Source organism: Balaenoptera acutorostrata, chromosome 17 (genome assembly GCF_949987535.1).
Source record: "Balaenoptera acutorostrata chromosome 17, mBalAcu1.1, whole genome shotgun sequence".
NCBI classification, from domain to species: Eukaryota; Metazoa; Chordata; class Mammalia; order Artiodactyla; family Balaenopteridae; genus Balaenoptera; species Balaenoptera acutorostrata.
The window spans coordinates 18,981,883-19,009,527 of NC_080080.1; the positions used below are offsets into that span (position 1 = coordinate 18,981,883).

The 27,645-nt window shown below is 38.9% G+C and overlaps 1 protein-coding gene across 5 annotated transcripts in view; it reads right to left on the reverse strand.

Annotated features, from left to right (window-relative positions):
- Window positions 1-27,645, reverse strand: part of COL14A1 (collagen type XIV alpha 1 chain) — a 243,696-nt gene that overhangs the window by 118,905 nt on the left and 97,146 nt on the right. For 4 of the 5 annotated variants that reach the window (XM_007188834.3, XM_007188833.3, XM_007188836.3 and 1 more), the window contains exons 15-23: window positions 26,675-26,801; window positions 25,108-25,247; window positions 24,489-24,621; window positions 23,081-23,140; window positions 21,324-21,475; window positions 13,942-14,071; window positions 7,987-8,109; window positions 5,718-5,867; window positions 2,695-2,811 (exon numbers count right to left, since the gene is read on the reverse strand). In XM_007188834.3, coding sequence (XP_007188896.2) covers window positions 2,695-2,811; window positions 5,718-5,867; window positions 7,987-8,109; window positions 13,942-14,071; window positions 21,324-21,475; window positions 23,081-23,140; window positions 24,489-24,621; window positions 25,108-25,247; window positions 26,675-26,801 — 1,132 coding nt within the window. The remainder of the gene's footprint in view (window positions 1-2,694; window positions 2,812-5,717; window positions 5,868-7,986; window positions 8,110-13,941; window positions 14,072-21,323; window positions 21,476-23,080; window positions 23,141-24,488; window positions 24,622-25,107; window positions 25,248-26,674; window positions 26,802-27,645) is intronic. The other variant, XM_007188835.3, reaches the window with a different exon arrangement.

The window sequence follows — 27,645 nt, forward strand, 5'->3', positions numbered from 1 at the left end:
GGTGAAAGCCTCAAAAGAAGTCACTTAGGAGAAACTGAAGCCCAGAGAAGAAAATTGACCAGCAGCTGTGGTCAGAGCAGACGCAAACCCACTAACTTCATCTCAGGATAAAAGTGCACCGACCAGACCATGGGAAATACACACACACACACACACACACACACTGAGAAAACTACCTGTCAAACAGTAGGAGTTTGGCAGAGACATTCATAAATAAGCCAGCCCGGGATGAGGCTTTTCTCCATCACATGGAGGAATTGGGTCCCATTTCTCTCTAGTTTCTCCTCTGATTGAGGGGGAAGGGCTAAAATTTCTGCAGAGGCAGCATGTGTAGCCAGTGGGAGATATTACAGAGTTAAAACAGCGGGAGCCCTGGGACTCGTGTGCCCGTGGAAGAAGGGGCATCTGATCACAAGTCCTTCGAAGGCAGTGAATAGGATAATGATCACGTTTCTCTGTGAGATAAAGAAACTCAACCTAATTCTTCCCCACTCCAATGTGGAAAGACTATTCCCTGACCTAAACTCTGAAAGTTAAAATATCTAAACATATTCCCTACTGCTCTCCCCACATTAACTCCCCACCCCAAACATCAATTAGAATCTGTTGCTGTCTAGTTGGTTAATAATATTCAGTTGGACACCTGAGTGAATAAGATGTAGGCTAATTGGGCTTATAAATCTCTCAGCTATAAGTGCTGATGAAAAATAAATGGAACAACACTTTTGTTCATTCCTGTTGAACTGAGACGGTTGAGGCTCAGTCAAAGAGGTTTTCGGCAGCCTGAAAACAATCCTGGGAGAGTACAAATTAACTCAACTGGAAGAAGGAAACAGGGACTTGCATTTTTTGCTAGTAAAAATCTTGGCTTCAGAAAGAGTGTACTGAGATTTTAAATTACCAGATCAATGTTATCAGACCCATCAATCACATCCTCTGATAAGAATCCCAGTGCCATTTTGCAAATATGCTAAAGTAAAAGCATTAAAAAAAACAAAAAAACAAAAAAACTGATGGATTTCACTAATCCCATGATAGACAGTTTTGATATCTTTATGTCAATCTATATAATTATAATTTTTAATGCAAGCCAGTGAATATCTACAGGAATCTATGTCTCAGTGCCAACTTCTTAAATGATATAAAAGATTAAAATATTCTGGAGTAGTTTGGAAGTGTGATTTTTATAGCTACTATTTTGTTAAAGCTTAACAAATACCACCAAATGTGATAAATGTCAACCCTTCTATATTAAAGTGTGACTTAGCTAGTCTTAAAAAGATAAATGAAACATAACTCCTCAAGATTTATAGTTGTTTCTCAAACAGTTGCATATCTTTCATCTAATTCTGCTTAAGTATCCCATAAATCACATAAAACCACCACAGAACCCATATGATTTGTCCTGACTTTCCCTTATTCAATGTTTATTCCAGACTAAAGCCACTCCCATAAGCTTAGCCAGTGTCTGGCTAAAGGGACCCTTACGGGATCACATGCAGGGAATCAAGGAATTAATGGCTTAAGCACGCCTGCGGAGACAATGCCTTGGTTGGTGTTGGCAGGAATCTCTTCTCGTGTTCCTCATCTCCTATTCTCGTATTTTCAGCACATTTCCAAACACTCTCAGCACTCTACTAAACTGTGCTTTCCACTTTCTGGATTGGATCAAAAGTGGGATTTCTGCATGTTGAATGTAGTTACAGTCAGGGATGTGGGCTACGAACTAAACTCAGTCCTATCCAGACCCGAAAAATTAGCTCCTTCTGCTTTTTCAAATGGGGAAACCATGATCATTTACCCAGAAAGAAAAAAATTTAACGGTCTTATTAGCAAGTTTGAAAGATTAAAAAAAAATCATCTGGGATTCTCTAGTGTCTACGTCCTCCCCCAAAATAACAAGACGCATCTCTTCTACTGATAATACAAATCTGATTATAGTAATTTTCATTATTGGATCTCATCTTCTGAATATTACTCATGCTGATAATGTGAAAAGAGGATTAATGGTCCTTAGAAACTCATTTTTGGGGAATCAGTCTTTCGTCATTGTTCTTGATACTTTTAGTGAAAATAAGCAGACATTTTTAGTGTTTCAACTTTGAAGCCAAGTCCCAAATTGTAGATGTACTTGAGAGCTGTGATGCGGAAGAACCTGTCCATGATAGCATAGATACATCATATCATCTCCTGAATGAGAGTTTGCTGCTCATCAATTATCCCCAAAAGTAAAAAAAAAAAAAAAAAAATCACTGAGAAAAACATTGAAGTCAAACCTAGATCCCCATGGGGTAAAGACCAACATAACAGCACCATATAATTTTAACATATGTTATCAGTCCTGCCTATTCAGCTCCTATCACCAATAGCAGCTTACATTTCCTCGGTGCTTAATATGTGCAAAGCACTGCTGCAAATGTTTTACATGGATTCTCTCAGCTTAATCCTAGCAGAATGCCACAAGATCAGCACTATGGTTCTACCCATTAACTACAGATGGGAAAATGGAGGTTTGGAGAGGTTAAAAAATTGGCTTAACCAGCCATCCTGATTCCAAACCCTGCAGGATCCATAACATAATACTGCCTCCTCAAGAAGAATGCTTTTGTCTAATGTTCCTTTTGTGTTGTCCACAGTGATTGGCACAGAGTACGTGAGTGCTTGACAAAAACATATGTGATGGATTGCACTTACCCTGGCGGGATTCCATAACTATCCTGTAGGCAGTGGCATGACGTTGCACCTGCCAGCGAGCACATAAGCTGGTCGTTTGGATCTGGTCTACCTGAAGATTGGTCACACCCAAAAACACTATAGTGAAATAGAAACATAACTATGTCACATTGCAGACAATGCCACAAATGTCCCCAAGTCTGAATTAACATGGTAAAATTCGAATTCAAAGTTCCATAGCCAGTGGTGGGAAATTCGTCAAGTCACAATAAATTAGTGCACAAAAGATTAACTGTTTTATGACTTAAAAAAGCAGTTGCAAAACATGATGTATGATAGGGTCTGTCTGCTATTTGTAAACACAAAAGAAAATATATATTCTGGAAAAGACCAGAAGCAAGGGTAGTAAACTTATGGGTGATTTTAAATCTTTCCTCTTTATTTATGTGTGCTTTTAAAATATTCCACAATTAATATATAATACTTTTATAATAAAAAAGTTTAATACAATATGCACCTATCAACCACTGAAAGATAGTCATGGTTTAAATGAAAGGGAAGAGCAAAGCAGACAAAGTGGAAGTCTTATTCAGACAGGAGCAGTTCACACGGACTGGCCTTCAAAACATGATTGAATGAGAATGGATACATTTTTGAAAATTTAAAAAGGAAAGATTTTACACAGATAAAAAATAATCAAAAGAAATACACAGATTCTTATACTCTTAGAGCAAACACTGTGATATTCAAAAATGATTCACATGGAGTTTATTTGGGGAATCAGTAAAAATATTGTTTCTCCAATACAATAGAGGACTAAACATTCGGTGTTTATCACTTAGATCCAAGCAGAAAAAGCAGAAAATTAATAATGTTTACTTTCTCTAATGACCCCTGACTTCATCCACATCATTTCCTCATACTTCCCCTCTCTTTTAGCTACTTCATAAAGTTTAAAAATAGCTTATAATTACTTTTCAAGACAGTAGAGATAATCTGGACTAATCACAGTTTGCATCTTGACATTATTCCTTTCTGTTAGATCAGCAAGGGAAAACCTTCTTCCCTGAGGCCAATTAAACAACCCTCTCCCCCCAACAAAAAAGGATATCAATAACGATTTATATAACCACACTAAATTTAAAAAACACCTTGAATTAATTTATTTGCCATTGTATGGGGTTTTATCTTGCTTGGGAGAAAGAGAGAAAACAAATAATAAGCCAATCTAATTTTTACTTTAAGGGTAGACTATAAAACAGTTCAATACCCTCAGTCTTTTAAAATATATTTGGAATAATCACCACATTTATTAAAGGGGAGAAGAGGGATGAAACAGAAGAAAGAGGGGAGCAGAGAAAGGAGGATAAAAAGAGACAAGAAAGAGTAAGGAGAAGAAAGACCAATAGAAAATCATGGACATAAAACATGGCACAAACAGAAAGGGTAATCTGGAGAGGAAAATGAAGATAAACTAGAGGAGAGAGGTAAGAAAGGGTAGGGAAATGCACAGGGGACTCCAAGCTGTTCCTAAGGAGGGACTGAGGGGTTGCTATAATGGCATAACACAGGGAAATTACTTGCAGTTTACAGTAGTACCTAAAACAGTATCATTTCAACAGCGAAGTACGAGATCAGAACCACAGGCCAAAGCCTTCCTAGATCTGTTGAAGACGGAGACTATTTCTTTTGAGATTAAATTGGTTCCATATCTAGCCTTTAAAATCTAAAGATATTCCATAAAAGAGAATTCAGGGAGCTTTCTCTAATGAAAGGATAGGCCTTATATAAAACATAGTTGCCAGATATAGGTGGCTTGGGGTTTGGTCTAATATATGCCTCATCCTTACAAAATTCCTTTTATTGGATTAATTTTTTGATTAGCAGTCAGAGTGAGATATGGCCCAAATGCATAAAGCACAATTATTACAATAATAATAGTGGCTATTCATTGAGTGCTTGCCATATGGTAGACACTTTCTATACATTACCTCTTTAATCCTGCCGAGCAGCCTGTAAACAGTTATGATTATCTTCATCTTGGAGTTGAGAAAATTTAGGCTCAGAGAAGTTCAGTAATTTGCTCAAGGCCTTAGCTAATAAGTAGAAGATTTAAGGTTTATACTTCTGATTATACCATGATGATCATTCTCGAGTGTGGGGCATGTACTGTTGATAGCACTCAGGATAATTTCAGTGATCACACAGCCAAACCATTTTTATTTTGGTCATTTATGTATTATCTTTAACGTGTATTGAAAATACTGGTTTTCTGTTTAGAGTAATTTGTGGGTTTTAAAAGCATTTAAGTAAAAAAAAAAAAAAAAAACCAGAAACTGTAGTCCATTTAAAGATATATTAAACAGATGGTGTGGAAGCATAACAAACATCAGGAATATGGAACATATGTGCTGGAATTGGAAAACACTGTATTATGCCATGGGTGTCTGCGAGTGGTGCCTGCCAAGGAGAAGTCCCAGATGGTGAGCAGACAGCATGTAAACCCTTAAAAGATAGAGAAGGAAGTCTTTTGAGTGGTGCAAGTATCTTTTATGGATGGGGTGTATATATGTGTGTGTGTGTGTGTGTGTGTGTGTGTGTGTGTGTGTGTGTGTGTGCGAGAGAGAGAGAGAGTGAGAGAGAGACAGAGAGACAGAGAGAGAGGAGGGGCAAAGGCTTTGAGAAAAGGCAAATTTCTCCCTGGCTCAACTTTGATGGGTTTTGGCCGCATCAGGCTATACAGGTTGGTTGGAAAATTTCATCTAATTTGAAAAATGCCAACAAAGACTTTCCAGAAGGAAATCCCATCCACCACCATCAAATATATTGGAACGCCAGGTTCTGACGTTCCGCCTGCCAACTAGGACTCTGAACTATAGCCCTGAGTAAGGAGCACACCTTTCTTTCCATGAAACACCATCCAGAAAGGGCAAGGCTGAGGAAAAGAAAAACCAACTGCCAAGTTGAAGCAGGGGTTGAGTTACAGGGAAAACAAAGCAGCAAAACCACATGGAGGGGCTGAAGTGACAGGACATCAGTCTTACGTGTTTTCACCACGCCTGTTAGAGCGTCGCTGAAACCTGAGGCCTGGGAAGCAAATATTTTCACGTTGTAGTCCGTTCCACTGAGGAGGTTTGTGATAAGGATGGTGTTAATGTTGGCCCCTACGAACGTCTCCAGCGTTGGGCCAGCAACTAACAAGAAAGAGTGCATTTCAGTTATAACAGAATGTGGAAAAATGGACACACTCCTGAAGTAACAGTACTTATTAGCTCCAAGACTTACACACCTGACTCCCAGCCTAAGGCTCTTTTTAGGCAACTAGTTCTTCCCCTAGTACTTGAAGAAGCTGGTCCACCCCACAATCCACCACCCACCCTACTGTGAGGCCTTCACAGTGGAGCTCCTATGTTGTCATAGGCTTTGGGGCATGTGCTAAACAGAAGTCATTTTCAGTTACCCCACCTCAGACACCCAGCTTTGTCCCCAGACAGCATGCAAGTGGCCTTAGCAGCAAATTTTATCATGGACACTATGCCATACCTTGCCACTTGGGGGACCAGCATATATGTTACCATTATGGGCTTTATCCACTCCTCTTATGCTTTTTAAGACCAGACAGATGACAATTTTACTCCAAGGCCCTTGACTATCTTGCTTCTTTGGGCTTCTACATTTTCATCTCTGTTTCAACCCAGCAGAATCTCTGATCATTAAAAACACTCCATGCTATGTCCTATACAAGTGTATTTACCTCCTGCCTCTTCCCCTATGTGCTCATTCTTTGAGCACTTTGACTTAATAAGTTCCTAAATACTCATCACTTTACTCCACAGCCCCCTCCTTCCAACAATATATTTATATTTTTCTGTATGTATGTGTTATCTCAGTAGAGGTTTTCCCACACCCCCAACTCTCAGTGCAAATGACATCATACAGTTCTTGCACTTGACCTAGAACTGGATTTTTTCAACCTCAGCACTGTTGACATTTTGGGCTAGATAACTTTTTATTCTGGAGCAACGGGGGAGCAAGTTGCCTACAGTGACTTGTAAGATGCTTAACTGTCCCTGCTAGAGGCCAATAGCAACCCCCTACCCCCCAAGTTGTGACAGAATGTAGACAACCAAAATATCTCTGTTGGGCAGCAAAATTGTACCAGTTAAGAACCACTGGCCTAAAACAAAGCTATTTTCCCTCAGAAAATCTGGTAAGTATTTATAGAATGGTCCAAAGAATAAATTCAGCAGGGCTGTTTTGCAAATAAACACATGCCTCAGGCCTAAAGAAAAGAAACAAAAAAGTTGGTGATGGATCCCAAGGCATCAGTCTTGAGCAGGCTAGTGCATCCATGGTATATTCTTGCTCTTTCATTTTTATGGTTCATAGATATGTTTGTCTGGAGAAATTGGAGGTGGAGTATTTTAACTGTATGGACCTAGATAATGGGACACAATAGAAAAGTCTGGAAAGTGTTTTAGAGGCAAGAGCTACATCTCAGATGCCAGATTGAGATTCACAGAGCTTTTGAGGGCAGAAGGAGCTTTTTAATGACCCAGAGGATAATTTTTAAATTTTCCTGCCAAATCAAGAAAAATAATAGGAGAACCGTTTCCTGCTGAACATTTGGAGTACTGAAGGCCCAGGTCCAGAAAACTGAGAAGACTCTTATAATATCTATTTTTAGTCTCCTGTTTAAACTTCATGAAAGTGCTCAGTGTCAGGAGATGATACTGTAACAGGTGAAGTTGCACATGTTCTCCACGGGCAGATGGACCAAGGGTACAATCTCCCCCATCTGGGTCATTCTCCTGTCTTCAGGATATAATGATGTGGGAAGTAAGGACAGAGGTGATCAAGGTGGCTGAGAGGTTTATGAAAAAGCCTTTTACTACCACAATCTTAGGGCTCTGATGTATTTTATACCTTAACGTAGTTTCCAAAATAAGGAGAATGAGAAGTTGGTAAGTGGACTTTTTCCAACTAATTCAAGAAGAGGTAGAAGAGGAATTAGAGATTACAGATTCCAAATACTCATCAAGCCTTAGAAGCTTCCTACTGCTATGGAGTCAAGGTCTCCTTAGGCAGCTCCTTGTTCGGGGTGTGTCTAGGTCAGGTGTAAACTAAGTATATATTCTGCTTGTTAACGTATCAGTTATTTTTAGGTAAGGTCATAAGTTCAAAGCATTTTTTTTTCAAAAAAGGTAAGAGACTCTTCCCATTTCTTAAAGCCAAAGATGAAACCAAAGATAGAAAGTAAAAACAAAAATAACCTATCTTGAAAGACAATATTTTTTAAAAAGCATGACTTACCACTGACAGGTTTGTAGACAATCCTATAGCCCTTTACAGGGGAAGATGGGGGATCCCATGTAATACGCAATCTGTTATACCATTCTTCTGAAACCTGTAAGTTCTGGGGACCAGAGGGTGGCACTGGGCAGGAAGAAAAACGAAAAAAGGGGGTTTAGTGTGGTTTCCATCTTTACAACCTACACTGTGGTTAACAAAATCTAAGATATCTTCCCACAATGTTAAAAATACTTACAAGGGAAATGTACTAAAACACATGGTAAGAAGCCTTTGAGAATCCATGGTTGTGTTAAATATTAAATAATAGAAAATAATTGTTCTTGTGGTAAAACACTTTTTTCTGAAGATCAGCGGTTCATTCAATGAAATTTGGGTTCCTTCTTCTTCAGTTACTTTTAAGTAAAACTGAATTGAGTAGTGTTTATTAAAAAATTTCTGTCGACACACCACTCTGTTTCACTGTCAAAGGATGTTTGTACAGCTGTATCAAGGATGATTAGATAATAGTAATGATGGTAATTCTCAGAGGTAAGATTCTGATGATTTTTTTTGCTTTCATCTTCACATTACCTATATATTTTTAAACTTTATATCATCATCCATCAATTTTTTTTTTTTTTTTTTTAAAGGATTTTCTTATTTATTTATTTATTTATTTTTGGCTGTGTTGGGTCTTCGGTTCATGCGAGGGCTTTCTCCAGTTGCGGCAAGCGGGGGCCACTCTTCATCGCGGTGCGGGGACCGCCCTTCATCGCGGTGCGCGGGCCTTTCTCTATCGCTGCCCCTCCCACCGCGGGGCACAGGCTCCAGACGCGCAGGCTCAGCAATTGTGGCTCACGGGCCCAGCTGCTCCGTGGCATGTGGGATCTTCCCAGACCAGGGCCCGAACCCGTGTCCCCTGCATTAGCAGGCAGATTCTCAACCACTGCGCCACCAGGGAAGCCCCATCAATTTTTTATCAAAACATTAAAGCCATTTATATGAAGGACCTTTGTAAAATATTGTGAATATTGATGGATATTATCATTATCACTTTGTTGTTGACAGAATTTAGTTGTGTTGACCACTGCTTAAAAAAAGTGGACCATCCAAATTGATTTCAAAGAACACACTTTGAAATAATTTTACTGTAAAGATACTGTTAAATGTGATAGTATTTCCGTAATGAAGTTTAAGTCATATTTCTATAGTAATAGTCTTTAAATAGTTTTTATTTGTGTGAGTGTATCATGGAACTCTCTTACAAATTATGCTATTTTAAACTTTATAAATTTTTATACAATTTTTAAAGGTTACTTTTCATTTACAGTTATTACAAAATAGTGGCTGTATTCCCCGTGTTCTACAAGACAGCCTTAAGCCTATCTTACACCCAATAGTTTGTACCTCCCAACCCCTCACCCCTACATTTCCCCCCCTCCACCACTGGTAACCACTAGTTTGTTCTCTATACCTGTGAGACTGCTTCTTTTATGTTATATTCACTACTTTGTTGTATTTGTTAGAACCCACATATACAAATTATGCTAATTTTTAACACGTGAAAGTTAAAAGTAGATTTCGAGTCCAGGTCATCAGCCATGATGGAGTCCCTTTACCTTCCCACTGCCTTCCTCCCCTCCCCCCAGCAGTGGTGGATTTAAGGTAATTTTATGGAACTTTAGAGTGTTAAATAACACAATCCAAAACCAACTCTGAAGAGCAGAATTTACTATGCTACTTTTAAACCACTCTTGCCTGCTTTTTTTTTTTTAATTTAGATTTAAAAGCACATGGTAGATTGCTTTGGGTAGTATAGTCATTTTCAAAATGTTGATTCTTCCAATCCAAGAACATGGTATATCTCTCTATCTGTTTGTATCATCTTTAATTTGTGTCATCAGTGTCTTATAGCTTTCTGTATACAGATCTTTTGTCTCCTTAAGTAGGTTTATTCCTAGGTATTTTATTCTTTTTGCTGCAGTGGTAAATGGGAGTGCTTCCTTAATTTCTCTTTCAGATTTTTCATCAATAGTGTATAGGAATGCAAGAGGTTTCTGTGCATTAATTTTGTATCGTGCTACTTTACCAAATTCATTGATTAGCTCTAGTAGATTTCTGGTAGCATTTGTACGGAAACACAAAAGACCTTGAATAGCCAAAGCAGTCTTGAGAAAGAAAAACAGAGCTGGAGGAATCAGACTCCCGGACTTCAGACTATACTACAAAGCGACAGTAATCAAGACAATATGGTACGGGCACAAAACATAAATATAGATCAATGGAACAGGATAGAAAGCCGAGAGATAAACTCAGCACATATGGTCACCTTATCTTTGATAAAGGAGGCAAGAATATACAATGGAGAAAAGACAGCCTCTTCAATAAGTGGTGCTGGGAAAACTGGACGGCTAAATTAATTTTTAAACAGTGAAATTAGAACACTCCCTAACACCATACACAAAAATAAACTCAAAATGGATTAAAGACCTAAATGTAAGGCCAGACACTATAAAACTCTTAGAGGAAAACATAGGCAGAACACTCTATGACATAAATCACAGCAAGATCCTTTTTGACCCACCTGCTAGAGAAATGGAAATAAAAACAAGAATAAACAAATGGGACCTAAGGAAACTTAAAACCTTTTGCATAGCAAAGGAAAACATAAACAAGACGAAAAGACAACCTTCAGAATGGGAGAAAATATTTGCAAATGAAGCAACTGACAAAGGATTAATCTCCAAAATTTACAAGCAGCTCATGCAGCTCAATATCAAAAAAAACAAACAACCCAATCTAAAAATGGGCAGAAGACCTAAACAGACATTTCTCAAAGAAGATATACAGATTGCCAACAAACACATGAAAGGATGCTCAACATCACTAATCATTCGAGAAATGCAAATCAAAACTACAATGAGGTATCACCTCACCAGTCAGAATGGCCATCATCAAAAAATCTACAAACAATAAATGCTGGAGACGGTAGTGGAGAAAAGGGAACCCTCTTGCACTGTTGGTGGGAATGTAAATTGATACAGCCACTATGGAGAACAGTATGGAGGTTCCTTAAAAAACTAAAAATGGAACTACCATACAACCCAGCAATCCCACTACTGGGCATATACCCTGAGAAAACCATAATTCAAGAGGAGTCATGTACCACAATGTTCATTGCAGCTCTATTTACAATAGCCAGGACACGGAAGCAACCCAAGTGTCCATTGGCAGATGAATGGATAAAGAAGATGTAGCACATATATACAGTGGAATATTTCTCAGCCATAAAAAGAAATGAAATTGAGTTATTTTTAGTGAGGTGGATGGACCTAGAGTCTGTCATACAGAGTGAAGTAAGTCAGAAAGAGAAAAATAAATACCGTATGCTAACACATATATATGGAATCTAAAAAAAGAAAAATGGTTCTGAAGAACCTAGGCGCAGGACAGGGATAAAGACGCAGACGTAGAGAATGGACTTGAGGACACAGGGAAGGGGAAGGGTAAGCTGGTACTAAGTGAGAGAGTGTCATGGACATATATACACTACCAAATGTAAAATAGATAGCTAGTGGGAAGCAGCCACATAGCACAGGGAGATCAGCTCGGTGCTTTGTGACCACCTAGAAGGGTGGGATAGGGAGGGTGGGAGGGAGGGAGACGCAAGAGGGAGGAGATATGGGGATATATGTATATGTATAACTGATTCACTTTGTTATAAAGCAGAAACTAACACACCACTGTAAAGCAATTATACTCCAATAAAGATGTTAAAAAAAAAAAAAGCACATGGTAGATGCTTCATAAATGTTAGGTGAATACTACTTCTTTTCTTCTTAAATTGCTGTTTAAGTCTGTGGTTCTCAACCATTTATTTAGCAGCAAAATACCAAAAGATGCTAGAAATGCCACTATGCTGATCAAATCAAGATGCCAACATGTGGGTAAAAGCGAAATGAAGAGCTTGGTGCTCTCCCACTGCTCTTCCCTTTCCTTCTCTCCTTCTACATGACCCCTAAGGAAATAACCGTAGCAGCTCATGTGGCTCCTAATACTCTGATCTGGACGGCATTTAGCAAACTGTGCAGGCTTGGTGTGAGCGTGGGTGGAGGCCCTCATAGCATGGGCCCGGGGAGGAGGGGGAGATGCCAATCCTGTCGAAGGAGGAGCTAATACCCATCTGCTCAGCTGAGCAGAGTCAGGACTTTGGGTTTCGCAGCTACAGAATTTTAACAACTTTTATACTTAATTAAAAAATCCATACTTAGGTGCCCAGGTAGAGAATTCAGCCCTTGATACCATTCTGCACCTAATCACACATAACGGCTTAGTAATTGTGGTAGATTGAAGATCAGCACAGGTTTTTTGACCTTCCTCCCATTGAGAGGTGGAAGGTATGATGCTCTCTTTGAATTGGGTTCTATGACCACCTTGACCAACAGACGACAGCAGAAATGACATTGTACTAGTTCCAAGCGTAGCCCTTAACTGTCCTGACAGTTTCCACTTTCCACCTCTTGGAACTCTTGCTCTTATCGTCCTGAGTCATCATGTAAAAACCATGACTATCCTGCTGGAAAGACCACATGGAAACATGCTAAAATGACATGAAGGGGCCCAGCTTCTGGGCGTCTCCACCAAGATGCCGGGCTTGTGGGTAAAGTTGTTTTGGACCCTCCAGACCAACCCAGCCACCAGGTAACTGTGGTCAATACTACGTGAAACAGAAGAATTTTCCAGCAAGGCTTGCCTAATTTCCTGACCCACAAAATCAAGCAATACAATAAAATGGTTGCTGTTTTAAGCCACCAGATTCTGGGGTCGTCTTCATGCAAGTACAATCACAACAGTAATGAAGACAACTTAGACTCTGTGGTGCTTTGACCAGGTGTTTTCATGCATGCTTCTCACTTGATCATCATGGCCAAGACATCTACAACCCACATTCTGTGCTGCCTTCTCTGTGCCACACAGCACTGTGGGAGCTTGGTATGCAGAGATGACAGTACAGGCGAGGTCCTGGCCACTCATGATGCTGCTCTCCAGGGATGGGAGACAGACAGTGAACAAATACATGAGCAAACAAGGAAATATCAGAGAGCAAATAGGGCCATGACATGACCAAAACCAAAAAACAAAACAAAAACAAAAACAACCCAGGATGATATCAGAAAGGGTGGGAGCTACTTTGCATGGGTGGTCAGAAAAGCCTGAGCAGGTGACATTGAGCTGAGACCAAAATGACAAGAAAAAGCCAGAAAAGCAAACATCTGGGAAAGGATATTTCCTACGGAAGGAATGGCTGGTGCATAGGTTCTAAGGCAGAAACAAGCTTAAAAAGTCCAGTGAAGAGGAGGAAAGGAGGCATGGCTGAGGGAACTGTCAGGAGAGAGGATCAAAGAGCAGGGTCCAGGTCACCTAGGAGGGTGACGCCCTTGTAGGGCCGTGGGAAGGACGTTAGATTTTATCCCGCGTACAATGGGAAGCTGTTGGGTGGCTTGGAATGGAGGTGTGACATGAGATCATTTATATTTTAAAAAGCTTCTCAGGCTGCTGTGAGGAGAATAAAGGATCCAAGAATGGAAGCAGGAAGACTCATTCGAGTGGGAGAGTGTGGCTTGGATTGGGGTGGAGCAGTTAGACGAAGAGAAAGTGGACAGGCACGTAGAATGTATCTTAGAGACTCAGCAGGACTTGGGATGAATTCGATGCTGGAGGAGTAAGATGTAGTTGTTTTTTAAGTCTTAGGTTTTAGAGACAAGAAAACGGAAGCCCTGAGCAGTGAAACAACTTGCTCAAAGTCACGCAGCTTGAATGTGTGAAGACAGAATTCAAACGGATTTTCTCTCTCCAAACCATTTTTGCTCTTTTCACCCCGCTGCACTGCGGCTACCCGGGCGGGTTGCATTACACAGGACAAGCATTTTCACCTAATTAGTCAGCTAGTGACCACAGGGGGAAAGCTTCACTCACAGGTTTTTCCAGGGGCAGAGACACTGACCCCTTCTCCATCATCGTAAATGGGAGTCACTGTGACTTTGTATTCAGTATCGGAAAGCAGATTCTTCAGAAGGAGGTTGTTCTGGCTTCCAGGCACCATAACCTGAAGAGAAAAGCAAAGGACGTGGTCTTAGTAAGACTTTCATTCCTGCTGCTCTACTAACGCGGTGGGACTGTAGGCACGTTGAAATAATTAGAAGCAAGGAGATGCGCTTGGAGGGTGATGATAAGAAAGAAGGGCATCCATGCAAAAGCATTTCTCTCTGAAATTCCCCTCGGAACACCCCTTAGTTTCTAATCACTAATACAGAAGGCTTAAATTTGAAGCTCTTGAGCCCTAAGGGGTAGTCTTCTCTCAACATCTTTTCAGTATTTGTAAAGCAGCCAGAAGAGAGAATAATCTTCCTTTTGGAAAGCAGGTGTTTATGGCTTAGGAGTGTTCATTCTATAATCTAGCCTGCATATCACATTTGATTCTACTTAAAATCATTTTGAAAATCCAGCCTTCCCTTCTTTCCCTTTCAGAGATCATCTAATCCCAGTATTTTAGAAAAGGTTGGATGCTAGCCAAGAACAACACTACCACACATTAAATCCAAGATTTCCGAGTTGAAAGATATTTACCAATGACACTAAAAAATGTCGCAGCTTTTTTATTTCTGAAAGGAGTTGTCTTCCTCAATCTGAAATCACCATTCCTCTGACTCTAAAGGCTGCAAAAAATAAAATGCAGCGATGGGGTGGACACCACTCAAGCATCAGTGTAATGTTCCATGTGGCTCAGCAGTGCAAATCCTGGCATCTCGAAAAGACTATGTGGACCAGAAAAGCCACATGTTCTCAATACTAAAACCACAAAACTTTCTGCCTAGGTTTCAGCAGTTAGACGTTGCCACATCTCTGGGCCGTTTAAAAGACTTAATCATGGCTGGAAAAAATGTTAGGTTGTAAGAACTGACCCAAATGCATTTAAGGGAGTCACAAGACTGGGACAGCTGTAGATGCTTTTGGATTCAAGAGCTGGGTAAAATGCCAGCAGGCAAAGGGCATGCTGTCTACTTCTGGATGAGGGAAGGAACCTATAAATCATGGAATAAGCCCTCGAAAGCCTCGAGGTGAACTCAGAAGCAGCTGTTGCTAAGATATTGCTAAGCTCTAAAAGCAGGGTTTTTTTTTTTTTTTAATATGAAAAAGGAAGTCTGAATTAAGTGATTTATATTAGATTAATATGATTTTGCTCCTCATGTGAAACGACACTGAAATACACAGGATGGTACTGATGTAGTCCTGGGAGGGAGATTTTATAAAAGGAGCTCTGTTTTATTCTAAAATGAGTTAGATAACCCTGGCATTAAGAACTTGTAAAGAAAGAACTGTGGTTGCCCTATCTTGTCTTAGCCTATCCATGCAGCTTCCTTTAGGGCATTTCTTTTCAATATAACCCTCTGGAGCCCAGAGCCTGGGCATTTGTTCCAAGCTGTCTGCCTAGCAAACCACCCACGATGATGTTCCTTAAATAAGGTCATCCCTCAAACTGAGAAGCACACGGCCTTGGAACCAATCAACTTTAGCCTGTAGGGTACTGAAAAGCAATGGGACCATTCTGGAGGGCTCATTTTATAGCTTGCCAGGTAGTAGTTGCTGTGGTTTATAATAATAGCCCTCATTTAGCTAGCTGTTATTATCTGCCAAGTACTACTCTAAGTATTCTAATGTAGTAATTCAGTTACTCTTCACCACAACCTTTTGAGATAAGAAGTATGATTACACTCATTTTACAGTTGGGGAAACTGAGACCCACATAGCTATTGGGTTAAAAAAAAAAAAAAAGCCATATTGAAATCCTGAATATCTGGCCTGAGCCTTTTTTAAATCACTGCCCTCTACTCCACCTGACTGCTCTCCGCAAACCTCTTTATCCTGATGATACTCATTCCCAAGAATAAAATGTAAACCTCCTCTTGGGCATGCAAAGTTCCTTCTACTTGACCTCTGCTTGTTTGCACAAAGCAAGGTAAAGATAGGTGCCCACTCAGAAGATCTAAATATACACTTCTCCAAAAAAAGACATACAGATGGCCGAATAGCACATAAAAAGATGCTCAACATCACTAATTATCAGAGAAATGCAAATCAAAACTACAATAAGGTATCACCTCACACCTGTCAGAATGGCCATCATCAAGAAGTCTACAAATAATAAGTGCTGGAGAGGGTGAGGAGAAAAGGGAACCCTCCCAAAGTGTTATTGGGAATGTAAATTGGTTCAACCACTATGGAGAACAGTATGGAGGTTTCTTAAAAAACTAAAAATAAAGCTACCATATGATCCAGCAATCCCACTCCTTGGCATATGTCCAGATAAAACCATAATTCAAAAAGATACATGCACTCCAATGTTCATTGCAGCACTATTTACAATAGCAAGGACATGGAAGCAACCTAAATGTCCATCGACAGAAGAATGGATAAAGAGGATGTGGTACGTATATATAATGGAATATTACTCAGCCATAAAAAAGAACGAAATAATGCCATTTGCAGCAACATGGATGGACCTAGAGATTATCATACTAAGTGAAGTTAAGTCAGACAGAGAAAGACAAATATTATATGACATAACTCACATGTGGAATCTAACTTTTAAAAATGATATAAATGAACCTATTTACAAAATAGAAAGACTCACAGATTTCGAAAACAAACTTACGGTTACCAAAGGGGAAACATGGCAGGGGGGAAGAGATAAATTAGGAGCTTGAGGTTAACATACACACACTACTATATATAAAATAGATAACTAACAAGGACTTACTGTATAGCACAGGGAACTCTACTTAATATTCTATAATAACCTATATGCGAAAAGAATCTAAAAAAGAATGAATATATATATATGTATAACTGAATCACTTTGCTGTACACCTGAAACTAACACAACAGTGTAAATCAACTATACTCGAATAAAATTAAAAAAAAAAAGATGGGTGTCCACTAAAAACAGATGCTACAGGTCATAGCAGATGGTGGTTTTGTTGAGAAAACAATTCTATAAAAGATGCTCATGGGTAAATGACGTGCAAATCTAACCAGTGAACTTCATGTTTTTAATTTTTTCAGAAATGCAACTTCATGTCTGGCTCCATTATTGCCCAGAGCTCTTCAGAGCAGCCTGGATCCCATCCAGCAAGCTGTTTCCACAGTAGAAAGAGGATTCCCCACATCTCAGTTTGTTCCTGTCTTAACAAGTTCTGTTTCTAGACAGTGATTTTCATGCCTTCTATGGTGAAAGACTAGGTAGGGCTAGTGCTGTTATGTTTTAATCCCAGTCCCTGACGACCAACATTTTAATAAAATACAATAAAACAAAACCGCCAGAAAATACGGTCATATTCTTGGATGTTCCAGCAATGTCAGATTGCTGTAAATGTTTCTAAGCTTAATCTTAATACCTGAACTTAACTTGTCAGAGACTGAGCCACATTCTGAGTTTCCCTACTCTAGAACATTTCTTGCAACTCAGAATTCAGGACATGGTTTTAGATTTTTACATGTAGGTTCTAGAAAAGCCTGGAATCCTGATCGGCCTTTCACAAATAAAGACATGTGAGACCTCTCTCCCCTGACAACAAAATTCAGGGCAACGTCATTACTACGTCTCCATATTTCTGAGCAGAGTTGCAAGTCAATCCTTATGAAATATTTGACAGGGGGTTTTACTTTCTAAGAGTTCAAAAGCTTTTTATTGGGAATATTTGGTAGATTTGATTATGCTTAGAAAATACAGAAATACTTCACTTAACCTCAATTGGAAAAGTAAATTTAATTCCCCTTGCTTTATATATATTAAAGCCTGACTTTGGTTTACAATATACCTATACTATTCTCCAACCTCAATACTCTAGCTTATCATTTCCTCAGGTAAATTTAATCAGCTTTTATAGTTAAGGAAAATTTGGAACGATGGTAAGAGGCATTTCTCTTATCCAGACACATTTCCTTTCTCACTTTTGTAATATGTTTTAGCCATCTGTCTTTCCCTGCCTGCATCATTATTTTAAGATATTCATTTGGTTGAACCTGTCTACAAAACAGAAACAGAGTCACGGACATTGAGAACAGACTGGTGGTTGCCAAGGGGAAGGGGTTGGGGGAGGAGTCAAGTGGGGGATTGGGGTTAGCAGATGAAGTTATTATATACATAATGGATAAACAACAAGGTCCTACTGTATAGCACTGCGATGATAAACCATAATGGATAAGAATATTTAAAAAAAGAATGTATATATAGTATATATATATGTATAACTGAATCACTTTGCTGTACAGCAGAAATTAACACATTGTAAATCAATTATACTTCAATAAAAAAACAAAAAAAAGAAAATATTTAAGATATGCATTTGCTGTGTGGGAGTGAATATAGATCTTCATGTTCCTGACCTATGTTGGTTCTATAATCTAAATCTAGATGCATGCACTTTCTGTCTCCAGTAATAATAATACATTACATTTACATAGTAGTAACATTTCATAAAACACTGAGATATAAATTCTCAATTACTCCTCAGTTGAGTCCCTGAAAAATATGACTGTAAATTAAGAGTGCACAAGTCCAATTTCATTGGAATTCACTATAGGGGTTTGAGAGTTAAAGAATTCTGAAGTACTTTCTCTGTGTAGCAAAAATATTTCTGCACAGTAAATAATCACCATCAAAGTTATCAATATTTTTCATTTTTATTAAGGGTTTGTTTAACTGGGGCACATGTGTGTTGAAGACTTTTGATCTTTTTTCCTTCATCTAGGTGTCCAAGTTTGTTTCAAAATAAACAGTGTGAAATGAAAGAAACTAGCAAAGGGAAAATTATCTAGAGATAATCCAAAGTAAATATTATTATTATTTTACCTTGCATAGCTTATAAGTGCATGCACAAGATTAAACTGTGACTCATTCCAAATTAGCGGGAATAATTTAGCAAGAAGCTTAATGTGTTTCTTGGTAAGAGTAGAAACAAAAACCAAAACAAAACTCTCACTCTGGGAAGTTTTTATGGGTTTCATTTTAGGGACTAAGTTAAAATATGAGGGCAATAAAAGGGAAAATAAAACATCCAAATTATATCTTTAGTTACCACGGCTAAGCACAATTTTAATTTTTTTGAATTTTCCAATCATGGATTATTTGAAATCTATGATCCGAGTAAATTTATAATTCAACCTATTTTGTTCAAGTGTCCATTAATTTTCCAAAAGTACTCCCAGACCAATTTCATGGACCTTCTGGTTATTCACAGTGGACGTGGTTATTGCCCATTCTGTTATCATTGTGTTCTACGATGATTCATCCATCAGCTTGAAATTAAGTACTTTCCTGAGAGACTCTTGAGCTCAAACCATTGTTTATGTATTGATATCATACAGATACAAATAATTTGCCACCAAAGGCTTTATAAGTAAGGAAAAGGAAGAAAGGATAATAATGCTATTCTTGAACAGTAATGTATTTGGAGATTTCTTTCCTAGAGTGTCACAAATATAATGCAGCAGAGGGAAAGAAATACAACTAATGAAGCTAAATAAAGCATATTTCATAACTAAAAGGAAAAATTTCTTTTGGATACAAACCAGAGTTACTGGGTCTGATGGGAAGTGTGCCTAGGAAACAATTTGCAGGTTCTAGAGTAAAAGGAATGGTATGGTGTAAATAAAGAAAACATGGGAAGGCCATGATTAAGAGTGTACCCAAGTCTTCCAAAAACACTAATTCAAAAAGATACATGCACCACAATGTGAGAGCAGCACTACCTACAATTGCCAAGATATGGAAACAACCTAAGCGTCCATCAACAAATGAATGGATAAATAAAATGTGGTACATATACACAATGGAATATTACTCAGCCATAAAAAAAGAATGAAATCTTGCCATTTGTGACAACTTGGATGGACTTGGAGGGCATTATGCTAAGTGAAATAAGTCAGACAGAGAAAGACAAATACTGTATGATATTACTTATATGTGGAATCTAAAAAATACAACAAACTAGTGAATAAAACAAAAAAGAAGCAGACTCACTGATATAGAGAACAAACTGGTAGTTACCAGTGGGGAGAGGTGGGGAGGTGGGGAGTTAGAGGCACAAACTACTGGGTGTAAGATAGGCTCAAGGATATATTATACAAAATGGGGAATATAGCCAATATTTTGTAATAGCTGTAAATGGAAACTAACCTTTAAAAACTGTATAAAATTTTTTAATTTTAAAAAATAAAAACTTTATTTCTTAATAAAAAAGAGTCTACCCAGGTTTTCAACAGAGAAAAACAAATATAGATGAAACAACTTAAAGAAAACTCAACACATAAAAATCTAAATCCCACAGGGAGACACTCGTGATTAAGAATACATTAGAAATGACTATAAATCTGCTCAAAGAGAGTCAATGTCAGTGAAAAATACAACTATTTGTTAATGGGCGGCATTTCATTAGCAACACTTCAACTGCATAAAGAAGACCCTTGAGTTACGCTTCATTTAAAAACTTTTAATCAGATTCCCAAGGGCAAAAAAGTTATATATGTATGTATGTATGTATGTATGTATGTGTGTATATATATATATATATATATATATATATATATATAATTTTATATATTGGACTTCCCTGGTGCTGCAGTGGTTAAGAATCCGCCTGCCAATGCAGGGGAAACGGGTGCGATCCCTGGTCCGGGAAGACCCCACATGCCACGGAGCAACTAATCCCAAATGCCACAACTACTGAGCCTGCGCTCTAGAGCCCACGAGCCACAACTACTAAGCCCAAATGCCTAGAGCCCGTGCTCCACAACAAAAGAAGCCACCGCAATGAGAAGCCCTGTGCACTGCAATGAAGAGTAGCCCCTGCTCACCGCAACTAGAGAAAGCCCACGCGCAGCAACGAAGATGCAACACAACCAAAATAAATAAATAAATAAGTTTATATATTAAAAATTTACATATCAAAAGTATACACACACACACACACACATATACCCACACACACCGACAAGTGTATAATGGACTACTTATGACCCAATTTTTGTGCTCTAACAAGTTGTCAAGGCAACAGAAGCAAAGCGGTAAAGAAGGTTGAGATGCTTTATCAATTTAAAGCAGGTTGTATGTGGAGCACGTTTCAGAGACAGAAAGTCATCAGGAAACCAGTTGTTAAGTTTGGATCAAGCAAAAACATTAGTTTCCAGAGAAATGAAGAAATGAGCAGTAAAGCTTGCATTAATCTCGGGAAATAGTCTCGTTAGCCTGGTTAGTCAGGAAACTTGTGGAGTTGCTAGTCAGCTGTATTTATACAGACCGTTCCTACCACTTCTTCGGCAGGGTCCCCTTGAGCAGTCAGGTAGGTCACCCTGAACTGCTGCACGCTGCTGTCTGAAATGTCCCATTCTACCCGCAGGCTAGAAGTGGTTTCATCATCTACAACCAGGTTTCTGACTCCTGTGCGGAAAACTGGAATAAACACAACCAAGTATTTAAGGAACTTTTCATCCATCATATTTCAAAATGAGCTACAGAGATGATTTGTGGACATGACAACAAGTATCATTTAATGTATCTCTACCATGTAGACCCAGGGGAAGCGAGAACAACTTAGCTGCAGTTAATAGAGAGCCATGATACCTACTGGTAGCAAACAAAAATGGGCTTAAGAGATGCTTTCAAGGTGAGATCATGGATCCCTCAAACCACCAGCTCTGTATATACACTAGGAAGGGGAACTGGGGAGCAGCCCTTGGACTAGGAAACCAGAAGGGGAGCCCAAAGAGGGGCACGACTGTGAGAACGTCACAGTAGGGCTGAGCTGGAAGTGGGCGTGAGGGACCAAATGTGGTCAACCTCGGCGTGCAATCCAGCGTCCAACACACGTCCCATCACCTGCTCCCCCATTTCTGTTTTAACAGTTGTCACTCAAAGCACAAATCTCCCACCAGGGCTGCCTCTACCCACTCAGGCCACACGGATTTCATCCTTTTGCTGAGATCTGTCCACACTCTTTCACTTGTTTTCCCTGACACGTTCCTTTTCATCTCCCAAAGTGACTGCTCTCTCATTTGTCCCATTTTTTCTTCTCCCTCTTGTGCCAACTTGCTTTCATTCTGTCCATCTCCATGGACTCTTTCTTCTCTTCATTCACTTATTCATTCATTCAGCAAACGTTCATTGAGCTTTTCCTGTATGTCAGACTGGTTAGGCCTTTAAGACATACAATGATTTACAGTCGACAAAAATAGTGGAAGTGTCACAGAGGAGACAGGAGAGTGACATTTATCAGGCAAAACTTTACCTACTGGGCTGTAGGTACAGAATGCAACATCTCACCTTCAGGGTTAGGAGTTCTAGATGGCAGGAAGATATGGGGAAAGCATGAAACATATGGTTGAGGCCAGGAAGGGAAGCAGAACCCAGTCAGGAAGCATCTTGTATGTTATGATAAAGAGATGTGGGGTCACAAAGAAGGGCTCAGTAAAGGTTAACTGAAGAATGAATGAATCAGTGAACGCATGAATAAATGAATGGTATTGGAGATTCACTGAAAGGTTTTAGGTCAAGAAATAAATATCATCAAACTTGTTTTATCTAGTTGACTGTGACAACTAGTTGGGAGGTATATTATAACGGAGGGGAGAGTTAAGCTGAGAGAGAAAATAGCTGATGTAGGAAGACCAATACACCAGCCACGGCTCAGTTACCCACAGAAATGCATGGAAACTATGATATGAATAATTCTCAACAGAGCGCAGTAGGAGAAGGCACTGAGATCAAGAGTAGGGCAGAGACTCCTGGGGCTGGATACTAACGTCCTCTAAAAGATTAGATGGGAATTCAAAACAAAGATGGGAAAAATAGAGAGTACCACAGTGATATTGATTAGTAGACTAGAAGACCAATTAGCATTTAGGGATAAGAAGAGGTTGAGAGCTCCGAGGGGAGTGAAATTTGAACTGGTATGCCCTGTTCCTAATCAATCATATAAATCAAATAAAACTGGGATAATATAACTTCTGTTTAAATCAAACTTTTCTTATGGGTAAACAGGCTTCTATTTGTCCTTACCTGATGTCACAGGCCTGGTAGGCGCTTCAGTCGTAGGCGGTTCTGTCCAAACACTGTCAACTAAAAAAATATTCCTCACTTTAAAATTCTGTAATGATGATGACTCTATACATTAGTGTATAGCATTTTGTAGTTTTCAAGGAAAAGTTCACCTATATTATGTCACCTGTTTCTCACAACAACCTTGACCATGGTTGCAAGAGAGAAGTGAGTTGTAAGGCAGACATTGTATCTATTCCACAGATTAGGAAACAAACCCAAAGAAGTTAGTTTCTAATCACAGATACCAGCCTTCATATAAACATTTGAATTACATCTATAAAATTGTGAAACCTCTCAGTTACTTTGAAATGGGGCATAACCATAGTGATGAAAGGAAATTAAACAGTGCTGTAGATCAAGTTGTAAAGGGGCTGCCAAATAGGACCAGCAAGGAAGACAATAGGAAGTGCATCTGCTATTTCTCGTATCCACCCTGGGCAACCAGTGGATGGAGCTGCTGTGTGGTGCTCCGCCTAGATGCCCTCTTCATCAGCATACTCATCCAGCAGCTTCTGGAGTACAGGCTGCCAATGGCTCAGAGCTCTGGGAATTGCTTTGCCTGGAGTTGCAGACTCTGTCAGGGGACGGCCTGCCTCCAATCACTGGGGATGCAGGGATAGAAAGGCCCAGCCCCTTTGACTCAACTTGGGACCACTCAGAAGGGTCATACCAGGTCCAGAATTTCTAATAGAATTAGCTGAGGGCTCTGTTTTAGCTTCTCCCTAGGTCCTGTTTCCTTACAGATGTATCTCCCAACTACACTCTCCAATAAACCTTCTGGATGCAATTTTCTACTTCAGAATCTGGTTCCAGGGAACCCAATCAAAGACAATTTAATATGTGGTTAATACCTCATATTTAAAAAATGAAGGGATAAATGAATCAGCAAGTGAATTTTGTGGTTTCTTGGAACCAAGATCAACTTGGGAAATTCCAGAAACTCTTGGACATTTTTGCCCTACATTTATTTGTTTGCTCATTTATAACTTATTTCATCCATCCATCCATCCATCCATCTATCCATCCATCCATCCATTTACCCATCCATCCATCCATCCATCCATTCCTCCATTCAACAAATATTCATTGCACAGTTAAAATATGCCAAGAACTGTGCTAAGTGTTGGGGACATAATGGTGAACAAGACCGATATGGTCCCTGACTTTAGGTGATGATAGAATAGGAGTCTAATAAGATGCTCAGCATATTGCTTTCATTAAAGGTAAAGATGTATGAAGAGTTCTAGGGACAAAGCCTCTGTAGCCAGAAATAAGGCTGATGTGCAGGGAACCTGGTGGTGTGAAGAGTGTGTCAGAATAAATGGTCGGAGCTTGTGAAGTCCATCTTGGCCTGACCAAGACTTACGTGTGGTCCCAACGGCGGTCACCACCTCAGTCTCACTTCCACCATCCAGTACAGCCAACAGGGAAACTTCATATTCAGTGCCAGGTTCCAGGCCTTCAATAACATATGAGTCTTGGTCTTCTTTTAGGACAACCTGAAAAGTATTTGGTGCTTAGTAACTGGGTTTACTTGAATAACATAGGAAAAAGTTAAGAAAAAATAATAAAAAGGAAAGATGTTATCCCAAGTGTAAGCAAGAAATGACTAAGCATAAACAACTCCAGGGCCGTTGAATTCAATTTTAAAGTCAAACCAGAGACTTTTTTCTTTTCAAATCTCTCAGCAAATAAACGATTAATATTGCAAAAGGGGCCTTTTTTGAAGTTTTAAAAAATTTCATTTATGACTATCAAAGAATCTGGAAATATATAACATATATAACTAAAGCCCTAGCAAAAATGCATTTTAATTTTACAAAAGTCATATGATTTGACATCTATAAAACTCCAGGTCATGGAAAATATTAATTACTTCTGGGATTCTCAATCTGTCTTAAAACAAAGACCAACTCAAATGCAGCAGTGGGCATTCACTTCCAGATAAAATGCCCTGGATTAATTTTCAGCCTCAGACAACTCACTTCTTCAGTCTTCCCACCGTAGACTGGAATCCACATCAACTTGTGTTGCCCTTCATCAACCGAGAGGGGATGCCAGGTCACTCTAAAACTATCTGTTGTCACCTCATCAATTTCCAAGTATTGCTGGGCTGGAACTTCCTCTGTAAGCCAAGGAGGGAGATTTTGTTAGGGAACTGAGGAGGTAAGAAAACCATAACTCAAGCAGCTCCCCAGGGTCACAGGTAGAGAAGACTCTCTGGCGAATCTCTTGTTTTTGGAAAGCACATGGAAGCAGGGAAAGCAACGCCAATTAGTCCAGTGTGGGCTTATGTTTCTGTTTCCAGCATTTACCCACAGTATAAATTAGGAAGACCAGGGACACAGCAGATTTTTACAGTTTTCCAGTAATTTCCAGAACTCTTAGATTCTCTATTTGGCTCTTTTCATTAACTATAAAAAATAAGAGTGCCATATTCATTATTTTACAAAGATACTATTTTCCACGTATTTTGAAGAAGTTAACAAAATGATGCCCTAGAGGCCTGAGAAATGTCACTTTTAGCTTTATTCACTTTCGTGCCTAAATCACTCTCTAGTAATAAGTTAAATCCTAGAGAAGAACGTTCATCCTTTTAATCTTGTACATGTGGCTGCCATCAGAAGTGAAGTATAATTTATCAGACATCCATTATTTCACGGCTTACACACTTCTGGGATGTACGACAGAGACCATGACATCTAATTATACCCAAAATGAATTGTCAGTCATTGATTTTTATTATATGAAATCAGAGATTTTAAAACTCTTTAACAGGATACCGTAAGAATTCCAACTACAGTTAGCCCCTGTGAGATTTTGCAAAATTACTGAACTTTTTTCTGTGAATATTATTTCTCAGTCCAGCTTATTTCTCATCTCTCTCCAAATTACCTTCTCATCTCCTCAATACAGCAATAAATTTGTTTCCAAGTGCAATGCATGATAGGTCCAGAAAGCAAACAATAGAATTTTCCCACCAGGAGGCAAAAAGAAGTTATATTTATTGACTACAGGGTATACATAGAAAAGAAAAAAAATGCATTCATGCTTTATTTTTTATTTTAGTATATAAAATATCCTATATTGTTGTATTAATATTGCAAGCTGCATGCAAATACATTATTGGCTATAGATTGACGTATTAGGTTAAATGGTATGAAACCATCATTTTTTGTAGGTCAAAAACTGTTGGAGAGCTGTAATTTTGGAAGTTCAACTTAATATACACATAGATCAATGGAAGAAATGTGAAAATTTTATGTCGCTAGAACAAAAGAAACAGTGTGAGGTCAGGAAGAGAACAACGCACACTTTTATTTAACTGAGACCTTTGAACTTAGATGGTCCTGTCCCTCTTTCCCTTGCTTTGATAGAAAATAATTAGCCAGTAGGCATTCTACTCACCTAATTGTTCATTGGGTAATAATACTATAAAGTAAACAAATATTAAAATGCAATGTCTTCAAAATCACAATTGAAGAAGCTGCTCTAGCTTCTGGTTTCCATACAGTTACTCTCGGAAACTTTTCAAACCATAATAAGGCTTACCTGTGGTAAAAATTCCAGTCAGAGGCTCCGACTGTCCTTCATCATAGATGGAGAAAATGGCAACAGTATACTCGGTGAGGGGTGTCAAGCCCTTCAGAGGGAACATAGTAATAGGATCAACTTCAACCTGCAAAAGAAAGAAGTCATAATAGCTATATCAGATACTCTCTAAATACAGGAAGCAGAAGCCATTTTATTGTCTGCAGTTCACTTGGCTGGCAGCAGAGCTGTTAAGTACTGCAAAAGAGATACTGAATTATAAAACCATTTAGATATTCACATTTCTAATCTTACAACCTTAAATAGAATACCTATCAGTAAATTCTCATGACATAGTTGCAACCAATATTATTTCCATTCATTAAAGATATAGAAAGTGAAGTACACAAAATTTGCAGTGCTAATACAAATAAATGTAATGTTTACAGCTGGATTTGCTAGGAGTAGCCAGTCATGCACAATAACTTCCGTAGGAGTTAAATAGATGAGCAACCATTGAGGAGAAGGTGAGCACAGTTGCTGTTATTTTGGTTCTTCAATGAGTCAACATTTTTTTTTTCAACATCTTTATTGGAGTATAATTGCTTTACAATGGTGTGTTACTTTCTGCTTTATAACAAAGTGAATCAGCTATACATATACTTATATTCCCATATCTCCTCCCTCTTGTATCTCCCTCCCAGAGTCAACATTTTTTAATTGGTAAGTTTCACATACAAAGAGAAATCCCTGGTCAGACACACCAACTTTCTTTCCACGTCTTTCCCACCTCAGGGCCTTTGCACATGCAATTCATTCTGTCTGAGACCCTATTTCCTTGGCTCTTTTCAAAATTAGGGCTTCACCGTCTGTCAGGACTGTGCTTATATTTCACCTTCTCATGGGGGTGTTCATTTTTCTACGTATCTCAGTAGGGTGATTCTCTAACATTGCCCTTGTTTGTTTTCTCCCTAGCACCCATCCCAGACTGA